This window comes from Humulus lupulus, chromosome X, assembly GCF_963169125.1.
Source record: "Humulus lupulus chromosome X, drHumLupu1.1, whole genome shotgun sequence".
NCBI classification, from domain to species: Eukaryota; Viridiplantae; Streptophyta; class Magnoliopsida; order Rosales; family Cannabaceae; genus Humulus; species Humulus lupulus.
In genome coordinates this window covers 6,076,980-6,093,992 of record NC_084802.1, presented here as the reverse complement: position 1 = coordinate 6,093,992, position 17,013 = coordinate 6,076,980, and the positions used below count along the sequence as shown (strand labels likewise).

The 17,013-nt window shown below is 33.4% G+C and overlaps 1 protein-coding gene across 4 annotated transcripts; it reads left to right on the top strand.

The window, feature by feature from the left end:
* Window positions 1-6,440: 6,440 nt before the first annotated feature.
* LOC133807287 (nitrate regulatory gene2 protein-like) lies at window positions 6,441-11,436 on the top strand. 4 transcript variants are annotated; one of them, XM_062245517.1, is made up of 5 exons: window positions 6,441-6,597; window positions 6,913-8,723; window positions 9,185-9,399; window positions 9,647-9,870; window positions 10,145-11,436. In XM_062245517.1, the coding sequence occupies exons 2-5, from the start codon at window positions 7,061-7,063 to the stop codon at window positions 10,938-10,940; spliced, it is 2,898 nt and encodes a 965-aa protein (XP_062101501.1). In that variant the 5' UTR covers window positions 6,441-6,597; window positions 6,913-7,060; the 3' UTR covers window positions 10,941-11,436. The 4 variants fall into 4 exon arrangements, with proteins under 4 accessions (XP_062101501.1, XP_062101502.1, XP_062101499.1 ...); XM_062245518.1 differs by having other exon boundaries at window positions 6,441-6,675; window positions 6,962-8,723; XM_062245515.1 differs by having other exon boundaries at window positions 6,441-6,675.
* Window positions 11,437-17,013: the final 5,577 nt, after the last annotated feature.

The window sequence follows — 17,013 nt, the reverse complement described above, 5'->3', positions numbered from 1 at the left end:
AGATATATATATATATTATATAAAATAAACATTAGAATCCAAAGTGAAGATTCTATGTATGTGAAAGAGTTTAAACCCAAAAGGTTGGGACTAAGATTGGTTCAAAGTCCAATCTACACCAACCTAGTCCTACCACAATTAAGTGGGGCATGCATAAGTCCAAAACACAATAACTTTTATTTATTTTTTTCATTTATTTTTAAAAGTTATTTTTTTATTAATTTTAATTTGTTTGATTTGCTAGGTAGCTAGCCCAAGTAGTTGGTCGGAATTAGCCAAACTCATCATAATTATTAATTAAGTGAAAATAAAATTAGCTATCCAATATCACAAAATGACATTTTGTTTTTTTCTTTCTATATCAAACCTAGATTCAAACAAACAAAAACTACCAATTAAAGGTTGCAACATTTTGATGTATTAATTTTAATATATATTTTAGTCATAAATAATACAAAATTATATTATATATTGTACATTTATATGATATATAATTATGTATTTTTGGTTAAGATTATATGTGTAGGTACAAAATTGTGTCTAAATATACAAAATTATTTAAATATGTGGTGTCAGCGTTATTTCACAAAATAGGTTTTACATATATAAGAGAATTTTATAATAGAGTCACCACTTTTGCCCTCTAAGAACATTTTTATTGTTTAAAGCGTGAAAAAATTATAACCCAAATATATTTATATAATATTGTATTTTGTAGTTATAGCAAACATTCACCAATTTTTGAGAAATTTTGAATAATTTATGGTAAAAAACACACGTGTCAGTTGCACGCGTATAAAAAAAACACATGTGTAATGCAACTGACTGTTTAAACCCTGCTTTCGGTATCATAAATTATTCATAATTTTTTAAAAATTAGTAGAATGATTGTTATAACTATAATGTACATCATCATATAAAAAATAAAATTATAATTTTTTCACGTGACAAAATTATTATCTGTAGATTTTCCCTATATAATTGTTTATAAGGTAGTCTTTTAGATATAGTTTGGAGTATCTTAGACAACTCTATAATGTCCATAAAATCAAACGTGTTTGAAATACTATTTTTCAAAGAATAATTATAAAATAAATAAAATTTGTACAAATTATAAGAAAAAAAAAGGACATTTTTGTGAAGCAATCCTTATATTTTTATCCAAAGTCATTTTCATCACAAACTACTTTCTCCCCACTTTTTGGCTTTTTTTAATTTTTGGGTACACTTTTTTCTAATTTTGTTAACCAAGTTGTGTCTCTCCAGAAGAGACTGTTCTTTTTGGGACCCAAATAATAGATGGGATTAGGTTCTATTGCAAACTTAATAGATAGTACATAGGCCCACATGTGAAATTACCAAATTATCCCTGAGCTAGAATAAAATTACCAAACTACCCCTAAGATGGAGTGAGAGTTGTGATCTTTGCATTGCGTGCATCTTACTGTTTTTTTTCCTCTAAAATTATGCTGTTTTTATATGCTTTAGAGCATTATGGTGGGTTGGCAAGCAATAATAATATTCATTATAACTATACAAGATTCTACTTTTATAATAATAATAAATAATAAATTACTTAAATATATTCGATCTTCATCATTAAAAAAAATTAAAACTTTGCCATTTAAAAAAAAAATGGAGCATTGTATTCATTTTGAGGTAAAAAAATTAATGAAATCCGTGATATCCTACTTGAGTAATATTATAACTGAAAATAGTGTTTTTATTACATATATGCTAATTAATATTGATTATTTTCATCTGACACATGTCATATTCGTGATACCATTATTAGAATCATTTATTTTTGTCTATAGATATGTGTATATTATAGTTAAAATATTGTATATTGTTTGTGTTAATGTATATTATTAACAAGGATTTTGTTGGCTATTTTTGTTAATAATTATTAATGTATTTTTTTAAGCGTTTTGAACTTAAGATAGTTTTTAACGTTATATGATCTCTTGATTAAACCAATAAATTTAAATTTTAAAATGATCATAGACAAATAAATAAAAATTGGGTGTAGAAATTTGTAGAAATACCTCAGATGTTGCTACTGGAATGAACTTTTTTGGTAAATTATAGTTACTAAGATTAACAAAGCCATAAAATCTAAATTTGGGGAGATTTGATCTATTCTAATCTATTTTAACAATATTACATGTTACCATTTAACCATTGATTATAAACTAATTTAATATATTATTAGGATTTAGCAGTTATATTTTACTTGTATTGTAATAAACAAGACTATATTAGTACTCCCACAAAGTAAATATATAAATATTAGAAGTAAGATGGAGTGGCATCCAAGAACCAATGTGGTACATTATAGTAGTAAAACAAGGTAAACTTTCATTATATATAGGGGATCACTTTTTAAGACATTTTGTAAATTTTCAAGAAATTACGAATAGTTTACAGTACCGAATACAAGGTTGTTGCACACGTATTTATTTTTTTTATATGCGCGTGTAAAATTAAACAATTTGAACATTGTTTTTGATACTGTAAACTATTCGATATTTATTGAAATTTTGTAAGATGTCTTAAATGACAACAATATACAATATCATAAAAAAATTAAAAATTTTTTTATTTAAGTGCGGAAATAGTCAAATAATTGCACTATATATATATATATATATATGATAGACCTAGATGGGTAAAATTCAAATTTATGTAAATGAGACTGATCCCTAAAAGTAAAACTACTACATAAATACTAAATGAGGTTTAATTGACTGAAAGTTGTTAAAAGATAGAAGTAAGAATAAGATAGTGTGAGATTGATTATTATTATTATAAGATAATGTTCATAATATATATAGTCACTGCATGAAAAGGCATTGTTAATCATAACAATAGAATCATATCATGTGCCCTTCCCTCCCTTATGCACCAACTCAATTCAATCTTATAAATATAAATATATATAATCTCTTTCTTTGTATTTTATCTTATTTTCATATAAAAACTATTACAAAAATAAAATTACCAAAATACCCTCATTATATGATTAATTTAGACTTATATTACATCTTTCTTTGTGTTTGAAATGCACATATCATTCATATTGAAATTAATTTTATTACCTAAAACACTCCCAAACCGTTTTCTTACTTTATTTTTCAAAATATGTTGTTAAAATTCTACTTTTTTTTATTATTATTTTACATCTAATTTTTATATTACACTGTACACTAAAAATAATAAGAAAGAGAAAAGAGAATATAAGATAAGAGAGAGCAGAGATATTATCAAAAGATATTTAAATAATGAATAATAATCTCTAAAGTAATATACCTTTTTAGAAAGAAAAAAATATGCATTACTTAAATGCATCAACTTTTAAAAAAAAAAACAAGGGATCTACCTAAACACAGTCTTCAAAATTATAACTAAAAGAATCATTAGTTCTCAGCAGTTGTTCAGCAGATGTTCAATTCTGTATTTCAAAATACTTTATTAAAATCCTATTTTTTATATTTTACCTCGTATTTTTACATTACACTATATATTAGTCTTTCTATATTTTTTTTTGGCTATTTAGGGTTTTTGCCCCTAAGCTATGACTTATATATTATTATACCCTTGATTTTTACAGGCCATTAAAAATTCCTCTGAACTATTCACAGTGTTATAAAATAGGACTTCCGTCTAATTTTGTCAAATGTGGCTAACAACATACTGATGTGACTCTTTGTTTGCTTATGTGTGCTGGACACGTCAGCGCAATATGTGTATTTTAAAAAAATTAATTTAAAAATATATATTTTTATTAAAAATTAATAAATTTAAAATAAATCATTACACTCAAAATAATTTAAATTAAATCAAATCTTACAAAATAAAATAAAAGTTTAATTTAAATTAAGTCAAATCATAGTTTATAAAAAAAAAGGTTAATTTTTGTAAGGTTTGACTTAATTTAAATTATTTTTAGTGTAATGATTTATTTTAAATTTATTAATTTTTAATAAAAATGTTTTTTAATATTTTTAAATTACATATGTGACGCTGACATGACTAAGTCACATCAAACAAAGAATCATGTCAGCATGCCGTTAGTCATATTGGACAAAATTGAACGAAAGTTTCACTTTACAACACTGTGAATAGTTATGGGGAATTTTTATTTGCCCAAAAAAATCAGGGGCATGATAATTCATAGTTCGGGGACAAAAATCTTAAATAACATTTTTTTTATATCATTTAAATATTATATTTATTAGTTAAAATCAAAGAAAAAATTTGAAAAAATAAATAATTAAAAAAATAACTAATGGGAAAGAGAAAAGAAAACAAGATAAAAAATATTTAAATTTAAGATTGAAGCTTAGCTACATTTAGTTTTCTGTTTTATTTTGTACATATTAGCTAATTTATAGCAGCCATTGGGACTACTTAAGTGTACTATTCACTCAATTTGCCGAATGCATAACGATGAGAGCCTCTACCCATAATATCTAATAAAAGCAAAACGGGTCAGACACGATAATAACACGATTCGAAACTTGCACAAAATTAACGAATTTGAGTTATTTTTTGGTTGATCTGTCTAGTCCGTTTGATAAACAGGTCGGGTTTGGATTGACATGTTTAACACGAAACTAATCCATTAATGACCTGTTTAAAATTATACAGTTTTATATATCATATCTTTGTATTTAAAATAGATGCATAATTTAGAAATATGCTAAATTATTTATATTAAACATGTTAAACGAGTCATAAATATGTTTATAATGTGTTATAAATAGGTTAATTGGTATATAGATCGACTCAAATTTTACACGATCTTTATATAAACGGGTTACACGAATCACGCTAAATCAATTAATTTATAAATAGTTCGGGTTTGAGTTTTAGTTTTTGACATGATTAACAAACGGATCGAGTTTGAGTTGAACATTTTCTTATAATAACACGACTAAGAGCACTCCCAATGGGTGTTCTACTCTATCATTTAAAATACTTCCCCAAAACACATATTTTTATATTTTATCTTTAAGTTTTACATTATACCATACATCAGCTTCTCTATATATTTATCTACATCATTTAAATATTATATCTTTAAACATATTTTATTAATGAGTTTATACATTTTTGGACCATGTGTTTTGTCTCATTACCTGTTTGGACCATGTATTTTGACAAATTACTTTTTGGATCCTATGTTTTGTAAAATGGTTAAAATGAAACCCTAAACTCAATTTTGATGAATAAAAAATTGAATATAACAACACAGTTTTTAAGTAGAATGATTTTATTTTTGTTTTGAATTGTTAGTTTGGTAAATTATTTGTGATTTTAATTGAAAAAACATTGACTAAAATTGGGTTTAGGGTTCTATTTTAACCATTTTACAAAACATAGAGTCTAAAAAGTAATTTATCAAAACACATGATCAAAACAGGTAATGTGACAAAACACAAGGTCCAAAAATGTATAAATCATTTATTAATTAAAGTAAAATAAAATAATTACATACCCTTTATTAATTAAAGTAAAATAAAATAATTGAAAAAGAAAAAAGAAATAATAAATATATACTAAATAGGATAAATGGGAGAGAGAAAACTTATAAAGTAAAATAATAATATTAAAATATTATATAAATGATATGTAAATGTATATATAAATTAATTAGAGTTTGTGCATAGTTATTATAAATATATGTATAAAGAAGCTGATAGAAGATGTTTTTGTGAGTTTTAGCTAAATATTATAGAGAAAGTGTACATCACCAAATGATAATTTTTTATAATTTACCTCAAATTTTTATATTATACCATAGACTTCTCTATTTTTTTCTACATCATTTAAATATATATATTTTTAAATATTTTATTTATTTTAAGAAATAAAATAATTAAATATAATAGAATCACACTCATATATATATATATATATATATATACAAAAATTTATAAAAAAATAATAAAATATTTATAACTTGTTAAATAATATTTCACTACATGTAAAAAAAAAAAATTATTTATTTATTCATTTAAGTAATAAAATATAAATTTACATCCTCTATTATTAAAAGATTATTTAATAATTTTTTATCAATATTACGTATAATAAAACATTTTACCTATTCTATTGTATGTCTAATGACACCAATTGCCGCCCTAGGTGTGTCCTATTTTAATTTCACTGATTATAAGCACGTGGAATGATTTTATCACCAAAAATTGTCAAAAGGTTAATGCATTTCTAAATAAAACTTTTTACTTTTTTTTAGTTTAGAGAAAAGAAAAGAAAATAAAAGAAAAAAGAGAAAAGCAAAGGCTGAAAATGGTAATAATGACATGTCCAGTTGGCAGAGCAGAGCAGACCATTCTATTCTATTCTTTTTACAACACAAAAAGCACAAATTACAAAACATTTGTAACTCAAAAACACGCTTTTCAAAACCTTATTTCTCGTTTTTTAATTCTAAAATAACTGTTTTCAAATACAGAAAAAGAAAAAAAAAAACTCTCAGTTTCCTCTGTTTTTTATTTAATTTAGTTTTCTTCTAACTCAGATTCATACTACAACATCGAATCGGAACGAGTTCTCTGACTCAGTGTCGGGGTTTGTCTCTCTACCTCTCTCTCTCTAACTTTCTCTCTCTGCATGGACGGTCATTACTCTTCATGGTCGATCTCAACGGTCAGATTTGCATCCAGTAGTCACTCATTTTCATGCACCATCAATGATCTTCATCATCTTCTTCTCTCTCTCTCTGTCAGTCGATTTTTTTTTTTTCAATTTGGAATTTAATTTCTTTCTTGCACCGAGCAAGAAATTATGTATGTGTATACGTATATATATATGCATATGTGTGCTGTTCTGAATCTATATTTATATGTTAATTAACTTTGTCTGAATATTTTTGGTTGGTGGTAGATCATCTTTGGATCTGGGGTTGTTCACGATGCTTCGTTTGTACGGACAGGCATGGAGAAGAAGAAAAGGACCATGAAGATCACTACCTGTGTTGAAGAAGAAGAAGAAGAAGAAGAAGAAGAAGAGTTTTCTTCTGGTTTTTTTGGATATGGGCTGTGGAACTTCCAAGGTCGATGACTTGCCGTTAGTGACTCTTTGCCGGGAGCGGAGGGACCTTATCAAAACGGCGTCGGATCACCGCTACGCTCTCGCCGCAGCCCACGTCTCTTACTTCCAGTCCCTCAACGACATAGGCAACGCTCTTCGTAAATTCGTCGACGAAGAGCTCGTCGTCGCCGACTCTTCTTCTTCCACCATTCCTGGCTCTCCGGTTCTCACATTGCCCTCAGACGAAGGCAAAAAGAAGAAGAAGAAGAACCCCGGTGGCGGTGGTGGCGGTGGAGTAGAGAGCAAGAATTCGTCGTCGTCAACTTCGATTTCGATTTCGCATCTGGAGGAGGAGGAGGGCATTGAGGACTCCCACTTGCATTTGTCTTCTGGGTCTGACTCGGATTCCGAATTGGATTCCTCCGGTGGTCACATTCACATGGAGGATAGCCCTTCAGGAATGAACCACGGCCACGGCCACGGCCACGACCACAGCCATGGCCACAGTCACGGTCATAGCCAGAGACCTTTTCCTCAAAGTTATCCTCAGAGTGAGATTCCTCCAGGAAGTTACCCTCCCAATTATTGGTCTTCTCAGATTCCTCCAGGAAGTTACCCTCCCAATTATTGGTCTTCTCAGATTCCTCCCGAAACTTACCCTCCTCAGAGTGACTGGAATTCTCAGACTCCTACCGGTAACGGAGTTAATTCCTACATGTATTACGCGAAAAGGTCCGGGACGACCGTACAGTCCAGGGTGTATGAGGAGCCTGAAACAGAAAGGTTTACTACTAGTGCCGCAGTTGGGCAATATGCCGAATCATCTTATGGGTACCCGGGTAATCCACAGTACGGCGGTGGTGGGTTTTTTGGTTTCTCAATGAGTTCGCCACGGCAGCAGCAGTCTGGTGATTATCAATATCGGCAGCCTAGTCCGCCGCCGGCTCCGCCTTCTCCACCGAGAGTTTCAACTTGGGATTACTTGAATTTCTTTGATACTTATGACAACAGTGGTTACCCGGCTAATTATCCTGCTATGAGATACGGGTACGGGTCGAATACTAGTAGTCCTGATTCGAATGAAGTGAGGGAGAGAGAAGGGATACCTGAGTTGGAAGATGAAACTGATGCAGAAGGGATGAAGGTCAAAGCTAAGAAAAAGATGAATGAGGATAATAACTTTAACAGGCATAAGAATTCAGGGGAAGTGAAGAAGAAGATGCTGAAGGAAGAGACCTTAAACAGGAATAAGAATTCAGGTGAAGGGACTTCTAGAGCTGTACCTTCATCTCTTAAGAGTAGTGAAGGAAGTTCCTGGCCAATGAGAAGCAGTGATAGTCCAGAGTCTATTCCAGAGACTGAGATAAAGAGTAGTTCAGAAACAGTTGATACAATTGATACGAGTACGTCTAAGAGTCCTGAAGAAGAAGGGTCTAGGAAGAAAGGAGTGAGTTTTGAGATTGATGAGTCACCTAATGTGGAAGATGAGTCTTCTAAGATGAGTAGCTTGACAACATTGTCTGTTCATGGTACAAGAGACCTTCAGGAAGTTGTCAGGGAAATAAAGGATGAATTTGAAACTGCTTCTACTTTCGGGAAGGAGGTGGCTGTGTTACTTGAAGTTGGCAAGTTGCCTTATCAGCCTAGAGCCACTTCACTTAAAGGTAGATTTTTTTTTAAAGTGGGTTATTCTTGATCATGTATGTGAAATTTATTGACCCCAACCTGAACTTGAATGTGTGTATTCATCAGTTTCACTTGAAATGGCTCTAGGAAACAGGGTACTTAAATCATTCTCTCATAAAGAATTTCTGTTGTAGAATATGATTTTAAGACGGCTTGTTTTTTGTTTCTTGTGATCTTATTTGTTACAGCTTTTTGAAAAGTTTCTTACTTAAAAGTACTATTTAAGGTGGATACTTTAAAGATTAAAGTAGAGATTAAGATATGAGAAATTAAATTTCTGTGTTGTTATAGGTGAATAAAGTTGAAAATTTGTGGTCCCAAATGAGTCTCAAATTTATTACTTACATGATTTCAGTGGGTGAAGATGTTGCTTAAGTTTACATATGAACAGGCATTTATTAGCTCACTGAATATTTGAAACTTATTGATCTCTGTGCAGTGATCGTTTCCAGGATCCTGTACATTATAGCACCTTCCATGTTATCTTCAAGGACCCCACCCAGGCGACCTGTACGGTTATCATCTAGAACGTTGAAACTGGCAAAAGCATATGGTGGAGTTCCTGGAAAAGATTTCGAATTGAAGTCTGGAAACCTTTCTTCCACTTTGGAGAAACTTTATGCTTGGGAGAAGAAACTATACAAAGAAGTTAAGGTATGCATTTATAACAATGAAGTGTCTCTTGATTCTTTGATTTGCTTTGTAGTGAAAGTATGTAATACGTGAACATTGTTGGTTTGAATTGAAGAAAAGAAGTTAAAATGCATATTTGATGGATTGGATCATGATTCTTAATGCACTTGTTGAATTTCAAGTTCCCATTGTAAAATGAGATTCATTAGCCTTGGCGTTTCTTCCAATTCACTGTTGCATGATTAGTATTTGTTTGTTTGTGCATCAGGTGGAAGAAAGGCTCCGCGTTATTTATGATAAGATGTGCAAGAGACTTAAGTACCTAGATGAGCATGGAGCTGAGTCCATGAAGATTGACGCTACCCAAGCTTCTATACGAAAATTGCTGACAAAAATTAATGTTTGTATAAAAGCTGTTGATGCCATAGCATCTAGAATACACAAGTTGAGGGATGAAGAGTTGTTGCCTCAAATCACAGAATTAATTCATGGGTATGGATTTGCTCAACTTTGTACTCAGTTTCTTGGTTGCATTACTGTATAAGAATGAGGCTTGTGCCAAATTGTAGTTTTGGGAAATTGTAGTTTTGGTTACAACTTATAATAGCTAAATAATCTGTACATACCTTTATTATGCATGAACGTTGCTTTGAGTGATGAGGAGAGAGACCTGCTGGTTAGAAGACATCGATTGCGCCTTTTGGTCAATTTTTCTGGGTTGTTGCCTACTTATGTTGAGTTTTTTTTCTTTCTTTATTATGTGTAGATTGATAAGAATGTGGAAGTCGATGTTTAAATGCCATCAGAAACAATTTCAAGCTATCATGGAGAGTAAAATGCGCTCTCTTAGGGTGCATACCAGTTCTCGAAGAGAGGCAGGTCTGAAAGCTACTGTTGAACTTGAAATGGAGCTTCTTAATTGGTGCAACTGCTTTAACAATTGGATTACCATGCAAAAGTCGTATGTTGACTCCTTGAATGGATGGCTTTTAAGGTGTCTTCTCAATGAACCTGAAGAAACAGCAGATGGTATAGCTCCTTTCTCACCAAGCCGGATAGGAGCCCCGGCAATATTCGTAATATGTAATGATTGGTTTCAAGCAATGGAAAGAATTTCAGAACAAGGGGTATCAAAAGCAATGAACGAATTCGCTGGAACACTGCGCCAATTGTGGGAAAGGCAAGACGAGGAGCAACGCCAGAGGATTAAAGCAGAGTTTCTCTCCAAGGATGTTGACAAGCGGCTTAGGCACTTGCGCATGGAGAATGGAAAACTAGAGCAGGATCGCGATGCATCCTCAGACAAAACTGCTCTATCTAAAGTTCATTCAGGGAGTGGAATTTCTCCACTGGATGATCTAAAAGTTGATTTAGATTCAATGCGAAAGAAATTATCCGAGGAGAGAGCAAGGCACAGGGAAGCGATCAAACTGGTTCACGATGCAGCTTCAAATAGTTTACAAGCGGGATTGACCCCAATTTTCGAGGCTCTCGGTAACTTCACTTCAGAGGTTCTTAAAGCTCACGAGCAAGTCCGACTTAAAAATTCTGAAGAATCGTAAGGAAGCTACATATCTCATGTACGATTAGATAAGTTAAATGCCTTTTTGTGCTGTGTATCATTGTTTAAGTGCTATTGTATATGTACAGCTACTTTCATGAGAATCACACACACTTAGAACAGTCAGTCTATGGAGAAGAGGGAAAAAGGTGAACTTTTTCCATGAAGGAGAGCAACTCCTTAGGTGTTTAGGAAGGAGGGGTTTTAGAATAAAAAAGAAAGATTGGAGGAAAAGTATTTATAGATGAGGGGAAGTACTAGAACTTGCCCTGCTTATCTTGAAATTTTCTTCTGCAATGCAAACCCTCCAAAAAAATAGGTAGGAATTTTGTACAGGAATTCATTTATTGGTTGATTGGTTTGCAGGTGGCTGTAGTTGTCAATGGCAGTGTTGATGGAAGGATGTAATTTAAGTTTTGTAGAAGGAACTATATAAACAATTTTGGCTGAGCTTTTTCTAATATATATATGTAGATATAGATATATATTTTGTTTTATTGATAATAGATGAATTCTAATTGATATTTCTTCACATGTTTAGCTTAAAATTGTTTCCTCTGCAATTTACTATAATGGAAAGCAAAGAAAATTATTACACTTTCCTATATAAATCAGTACCATGAACAGCATAGCATTATAAGTTATGCTTCCAATAATTTTTCTTTCCTTATTTTGCATATTGGATTTTTAATGGTCAATAAATAAGCAGCATCATTGAAACAAAAAACAAAGTTGTACCTTTCAGCTCTAGACAATGCTTTAATTGACACTATCACACAAATATACCAAATCTACCAAAACAGAAACAAACATGAGTGACTTTAAGAGATTTAATGCAATATTTGGTGCAATATAAATAAGTAATAAACAAATCAACTTTACAATATATTGATAAAATAAAGGGTTTATATCTTTTTGAACTCTGTGTTCTGTTCCATTATATGTTTGGATTCTATGTTTTGTAAAATAGTTTAAATAGACTCGTAAACTCAATTTTGATAAATGATAAATTGAATATAATAACACAGTTGTTAGGCAAAATGATTTTGTTTTTGTTTTAAATTACTAGTTTGGTGTTATTTGTAATTTTAGCTCAGAAAACTTTGACCAAAATTGAGTTTAGGGTTCTATTTGAACTATTTTACAAAATACATAGTCTAAAAATATATTTGTCAAAACAAATAGTTCAAACAAATAATTAGACAAAACACAGGGGGCAAAAAAGTATAAATCCTAAAATAAATATGTGAAACCCTAAAATACTAAAATAGATGTGTGAAAGTAAAGTAGGATACTGGCCCTGCAGATGCAATGTCTCTAAATACAGACAAGGGCAGCAATTTCAAGTTGAATAAATAATGGTGGATCAATGTAGTGAGTGGTGGTGACCAAAGCAGAGGCAGCAATTTTCATGATCGGAAATCGATATAAACAATTAACAAAGTCATGTCTTTGTGTGTGTATGTATGTATGTAGTAGTAGTAGTAGGTAGTGGTTGTTAATTTAAGGTTTTCTAACTCAACTAGAATATTTCTATGGCTCATGGCTATGGCTACTTAGGTATTCTGATAGTAGACTTATGAGTTATTATTATTATTATTTTCTTCCAATTATGACTTTTTTTTTATTGCTGTGCTCCTAAACCTGCAACCTGTTGTTATTGTTGACTATACAATTTCATCACTTGTTCTATGTACTCAAGGAGGGAGCCACTTTTAAGGGCTAAAGCCACTCCAAGAATTTTGAAAAAACAAAATTTATATATAAAAAAATATATAGAAAATTTCTTCAAAAATTATATAATTTGGCTCCCCTCAATTTTTTTTTTGGCCCCTTGAAGTCAATTCCTACTTTTGTCCTTGTATGTACTCGTTGGAAACCACTAGCCATTAACAACTTCAGACTGAATATAGATACAACATTTGATCAACAAAGCAACACTATAGGTGTAGGTGCCCTTATTCGAGATTCCTAAGGTTGTTTGGTATGCAAGAATATGGAGAGAATGAGAATATTAACATTTTTCTATGTTTGGTACTGGGTATCACCGACGAGTTTTAACATTTTCTGATTTTAGATTCAAGTAAAACCTACATATTCATGTAGTTTTCAGATGTCCAGAAATATGAAACTCTCTAAAAGTATCATTTTATTTTTTTAAATTAAAAAAAACTTAAATCAATAGGATTTTAGTTAATGACTTGTTTTATTTTTGAAGCTTATAATATAAAAACAAATATATATATATATATGTTTACCCAAAAAAGAGTCACTTGAAGACGTGGTAAGATTAGTACACATGTGAGATGCGCGTGGCTATTTAAGTAGTTATGTTCTAGTCGACCATCGACCATAGGGGAATTCATACAGCAAAGGGGATATTTCATAGGCGACCAGAGCTGGTCGCAGAATATCAGATATTTGACCTTGCATTTATGTAAAAAGTGTAATTTTCATAATTATTTAAATATGTTTGTATTAAATGTAATTAAGGCCTATCAGCCATAATTAGATCTTTGAGCCTATAAATAAGACTCAAAGGGCTCATGAGAGGGATCTTTAAAGACTATGTCGTTGGCCAAATCAAGGGTCAACATTTTGGTGCTTTCGTTGAGAGCTGAACTCAAGACCTCCAAGAATATCGAATGGCGAAAACAACTAGGAATACTAGACAAACCTCTGGGAATATGCCAAACCAACCTCCTACACAAGGTGTAGCTGAGGATGAACCACAGGTGGAATTGGAAGAGGAGGAGATGGATGCTGAAACTTTAAGGACGACTTTGATTATGTTGCAAGAAGAATTAACTAATTTGAGAGCTAATCAAGAGAATGTGGCTGAAACAATGGTGTTGCAGCAGAGGGAGATTGATCGGCAACGCTAAGAACTGAATGAGCGGGAGGCTGACATGGACTGCTGGCAAAGGGATGCCACTACAGCCTTGGAGGCAGCCATACAATTGGCACGAGGACAACCTGCACCTGCCTCCCAGCCGAATCAGCCACCTAGTACTCACCCACAAAAAAATTCACATTCAGAGCATCCCCAGCATCACCACAATTCGCCACAACCAATGAATCCTCAGAGGTCAGAGAAACCCCCTGCTGCTCAACAGGAGAGACCTATCTAGGATCCTGAGCAGCAACCACCCTTTCCCACTGGTCAAGAAAACACACAGCAGCAAAGGCAGAATAGAGCTGGACAAAATCCTAGAAGCCCTAAACGCCAGAAGGCTGAGGAGCGAAACCCCCCGAGCAGAGGCCAACGCCCTTCAGGGGGCAGAAGGCAAGTGGAGTCAGCCTTTGTGGTCAGAGGTCCCCCACGACATAATAATGCAAGGGGACCTACCAACCAACGCTTTAATGCCCCAAAATCCCTAATGTGGTTTAATGGTTGGATTAGTAGGCCGAGAGGGCCATAATTGTTTTATTATGTCATTAAACTATTATATGCATGTTTATGTGAATTATATTATAATATGATGTTAAATGCATGCATGTGGGTCCACATTTTATCGGAGGGGTATTTTGGCTCATTGAGGGCGTAATTGTATGTTTGTATGCATGTCGGTGATCTATTGTTGAGGCCACATTATAATGTGGATTTGTTCGAGCCATTCGGCATGACACGATCGTTGAGTGCAAGTTAGCGGTTTATTCATAACGAGATTAAGTTCGAGGCTCGGGGTGGGTCTCGGGGTAATTTGGTGATTAGAACGTTGCCAGAAATTAAAGGGTAGCGAGATATGAATTATTGGTATTTGAGAATATCAAGAATAACATGAATTAGAAGGTGTTAATTATGATTAATGAAATAGGTGGGAAATGACGGCTTTACCCTTGGGAGTCTTTAGAAACCTTTAAATGACCTAGGGGCAAAATAGTCTTTTCACCCCTAGGATATATATATCAACCCTTTGGACTGTAGAAGCTTACCCAAAACAAAGCTTCCTCATCCCTTCTCACGATCATCATCCTACCCCTTCTTCCTTTGGAATTTTTGAACCCTATTTGAAGAACCAAGTTAGGAAATCAAATTTTGGAGCTTAGAGCCTTAGTTCATCCATTAAAGAGGACTCAAATCCAGCTTGATGTAAGAATTCATCCATGAAACCTTAGCTATACTCTGTTTTTCTAATGGTTTTTAGTTAAGAAATTTGAAGTGATTAGTTGGGAATCAATGGAAGTTTTTGAGGAAGTTTACTTGGGTTTTGACGAGGTTGGGTTTAGATGAAGTTTTGGGATTAAATGGCATGTTTGGGGCTGGTTTGAAAGCTTAGTTTTCAGGGGAGGTCATAGAGGAGACGACCGGAAAAATATGGTCTTGCAGGTGGCGCCCCAGCGATAGGCAAAGCAGGGAGATGAGTCTCTCTGACTTGGGGCAACGCCCCAACGCTACCAAGCAGCGTCCCAGCGCTAGTCCACTTTCCAGCAAACCTATTTTTGGGGTTTGGGATGCTTTGGGGGCTTAAGGATTGGTTCCTGTAACGCCCTAACTCTAGGGACCGTTACAGTGTGCCTTGTAAACAGTGCTAAACTCGCTAATCGAGTTATTTGGCCAAAAATGTTTAACTAAGTATGATTAGCGGTTTAGGGATTAAAATTTTTGGTTAAGATATAACGTTTCATTAGAACGTTTATTATATACATTGGGATCCCAAAAATATAATTTAAAGGTCTATTACAAGAAAATATTTACAACCAGCCGTTCTAGGCGGCAAAACAGGGTTTAACCCTAGTTCCCCTTCAAACCTCGGCCGTGGTGGTCGAGCAGCTGCATATGTACACATCATCACCTAAGCTCTCCAAATCAAGGATGGTCCAGCTTTCTTTTACCTTTACCTGCACCACATAGCACCCGTGAGCCGAAGCCCAGCAAGAAAACTTAATATGCTCATGAATAGTAATAACATGTCATCAAATCTTAATGCACACGCCTAGTAAGTATAACCCTATTCAAGCAGGCAAATGAGTCCACGTAATGTTGAGTATAACACATCAACCAATGATCATAATAATCATCCAGGGCTTTTAGCCCCAAATAGAAGAGTGACAGTTGTACAAGTCACTAAGGTGGGTTCTGTTCCCAATATAAATAAGTGATCCTTTCACTAGCTTAAACATGATAGGTGCATGATGATTAGTTACCAACATAACCTTCCTCATGACCCTAGAGTCATAACCATGGAACACTGTTCCCTAGCCATGTGACAAGCAGTCACCTAGGCCTTAGGCCCTGGCTCTGAGTAATTAGTCTTAGACTAGACAAGCGCTTATAAGATTCATCGACCTTAGGGTCGATCCAGCGTTACTGCCTTAGAGTCATTCAACGCTGATATCGATTAGATCTAATCTTCATTCGGCCCTGCGTTCAGGACACTTATGCCGTTTCTGCCTCTTAGGTCAATATCCCTGACTAGTCAATACCATATACAAGTAAGCAATGCCACCAAACATATATCATATGTCAAATATCCAAATACAGGGCATTCAGCATGCTTACTCAATAATTACTAACACAATTAGGATCATGCATAAACACAGAGGCTCAAGCTCTGAACAATCTCATATTCAATACTTATATTATGCCCTAATCACATGTTTCTCGTGCATTACATGCATCACATTTAGACATCCAACATGCATAAAGAATAACCATGCATGTCACATATAGATAGGGTGCAGTTTTCTTACCTTTGGTCCAAGCATAGGTTACCAATAAGCAAGCCACAAGCACAATCCCGATTCCAAGCCTCTAGTGATAACCTAGCCACAACCATAAACGGTGATCCAATGAGTTCAAGTTCTAAAACCAATCCCAGAACCAAGACCTAGCCTTCGAGACATCAAATCCCACTAAACCAGGTATTAGGAATGCTCCCGAGGCCTAAGGTTTAAGTTCCCATGACTAAAAACCCACTTTGGTCACTTTTCCTCTTTTGAGCCGCAGCCCCAACCATTAGAGCTGCAGCCCCACTCAAGTCAGGCCCAAAAATCCTCTCTGACAGCAATTAGAGTCACAGCTCTACCCAATAGAGCCGCAGCTCAAATAGCCCATCAGTCCCAAACCACCA

What these genes read in the sequence shown, in the direction of transcription:
- LOC133807287 (XM_062245517.1), top strand. Translation starts at nt 7,061, where the DNA reads ATGGGCTGTGGAACTTCCAAGGTCGATGACTTGCCGTTAGTGACTCTT. An exon ending in AACTATACAAAGAAGTTAAG is followed by an intron (nt 9,400 to 9,646) that starts GTATGCATTTAT and finishes TTTGTGCATCAG; the next exon opens with GTGGAAGAAAGGCTCCGCGT. An exon ending in ATCACAGAATTAATTCATGG is followed by an intron (nt 9,871 to 10,144) that starts GTATGGATTTGC and finishes TATTATGTGTAG; the next exon opens with ATTGATAAGAATGTGGAAGT.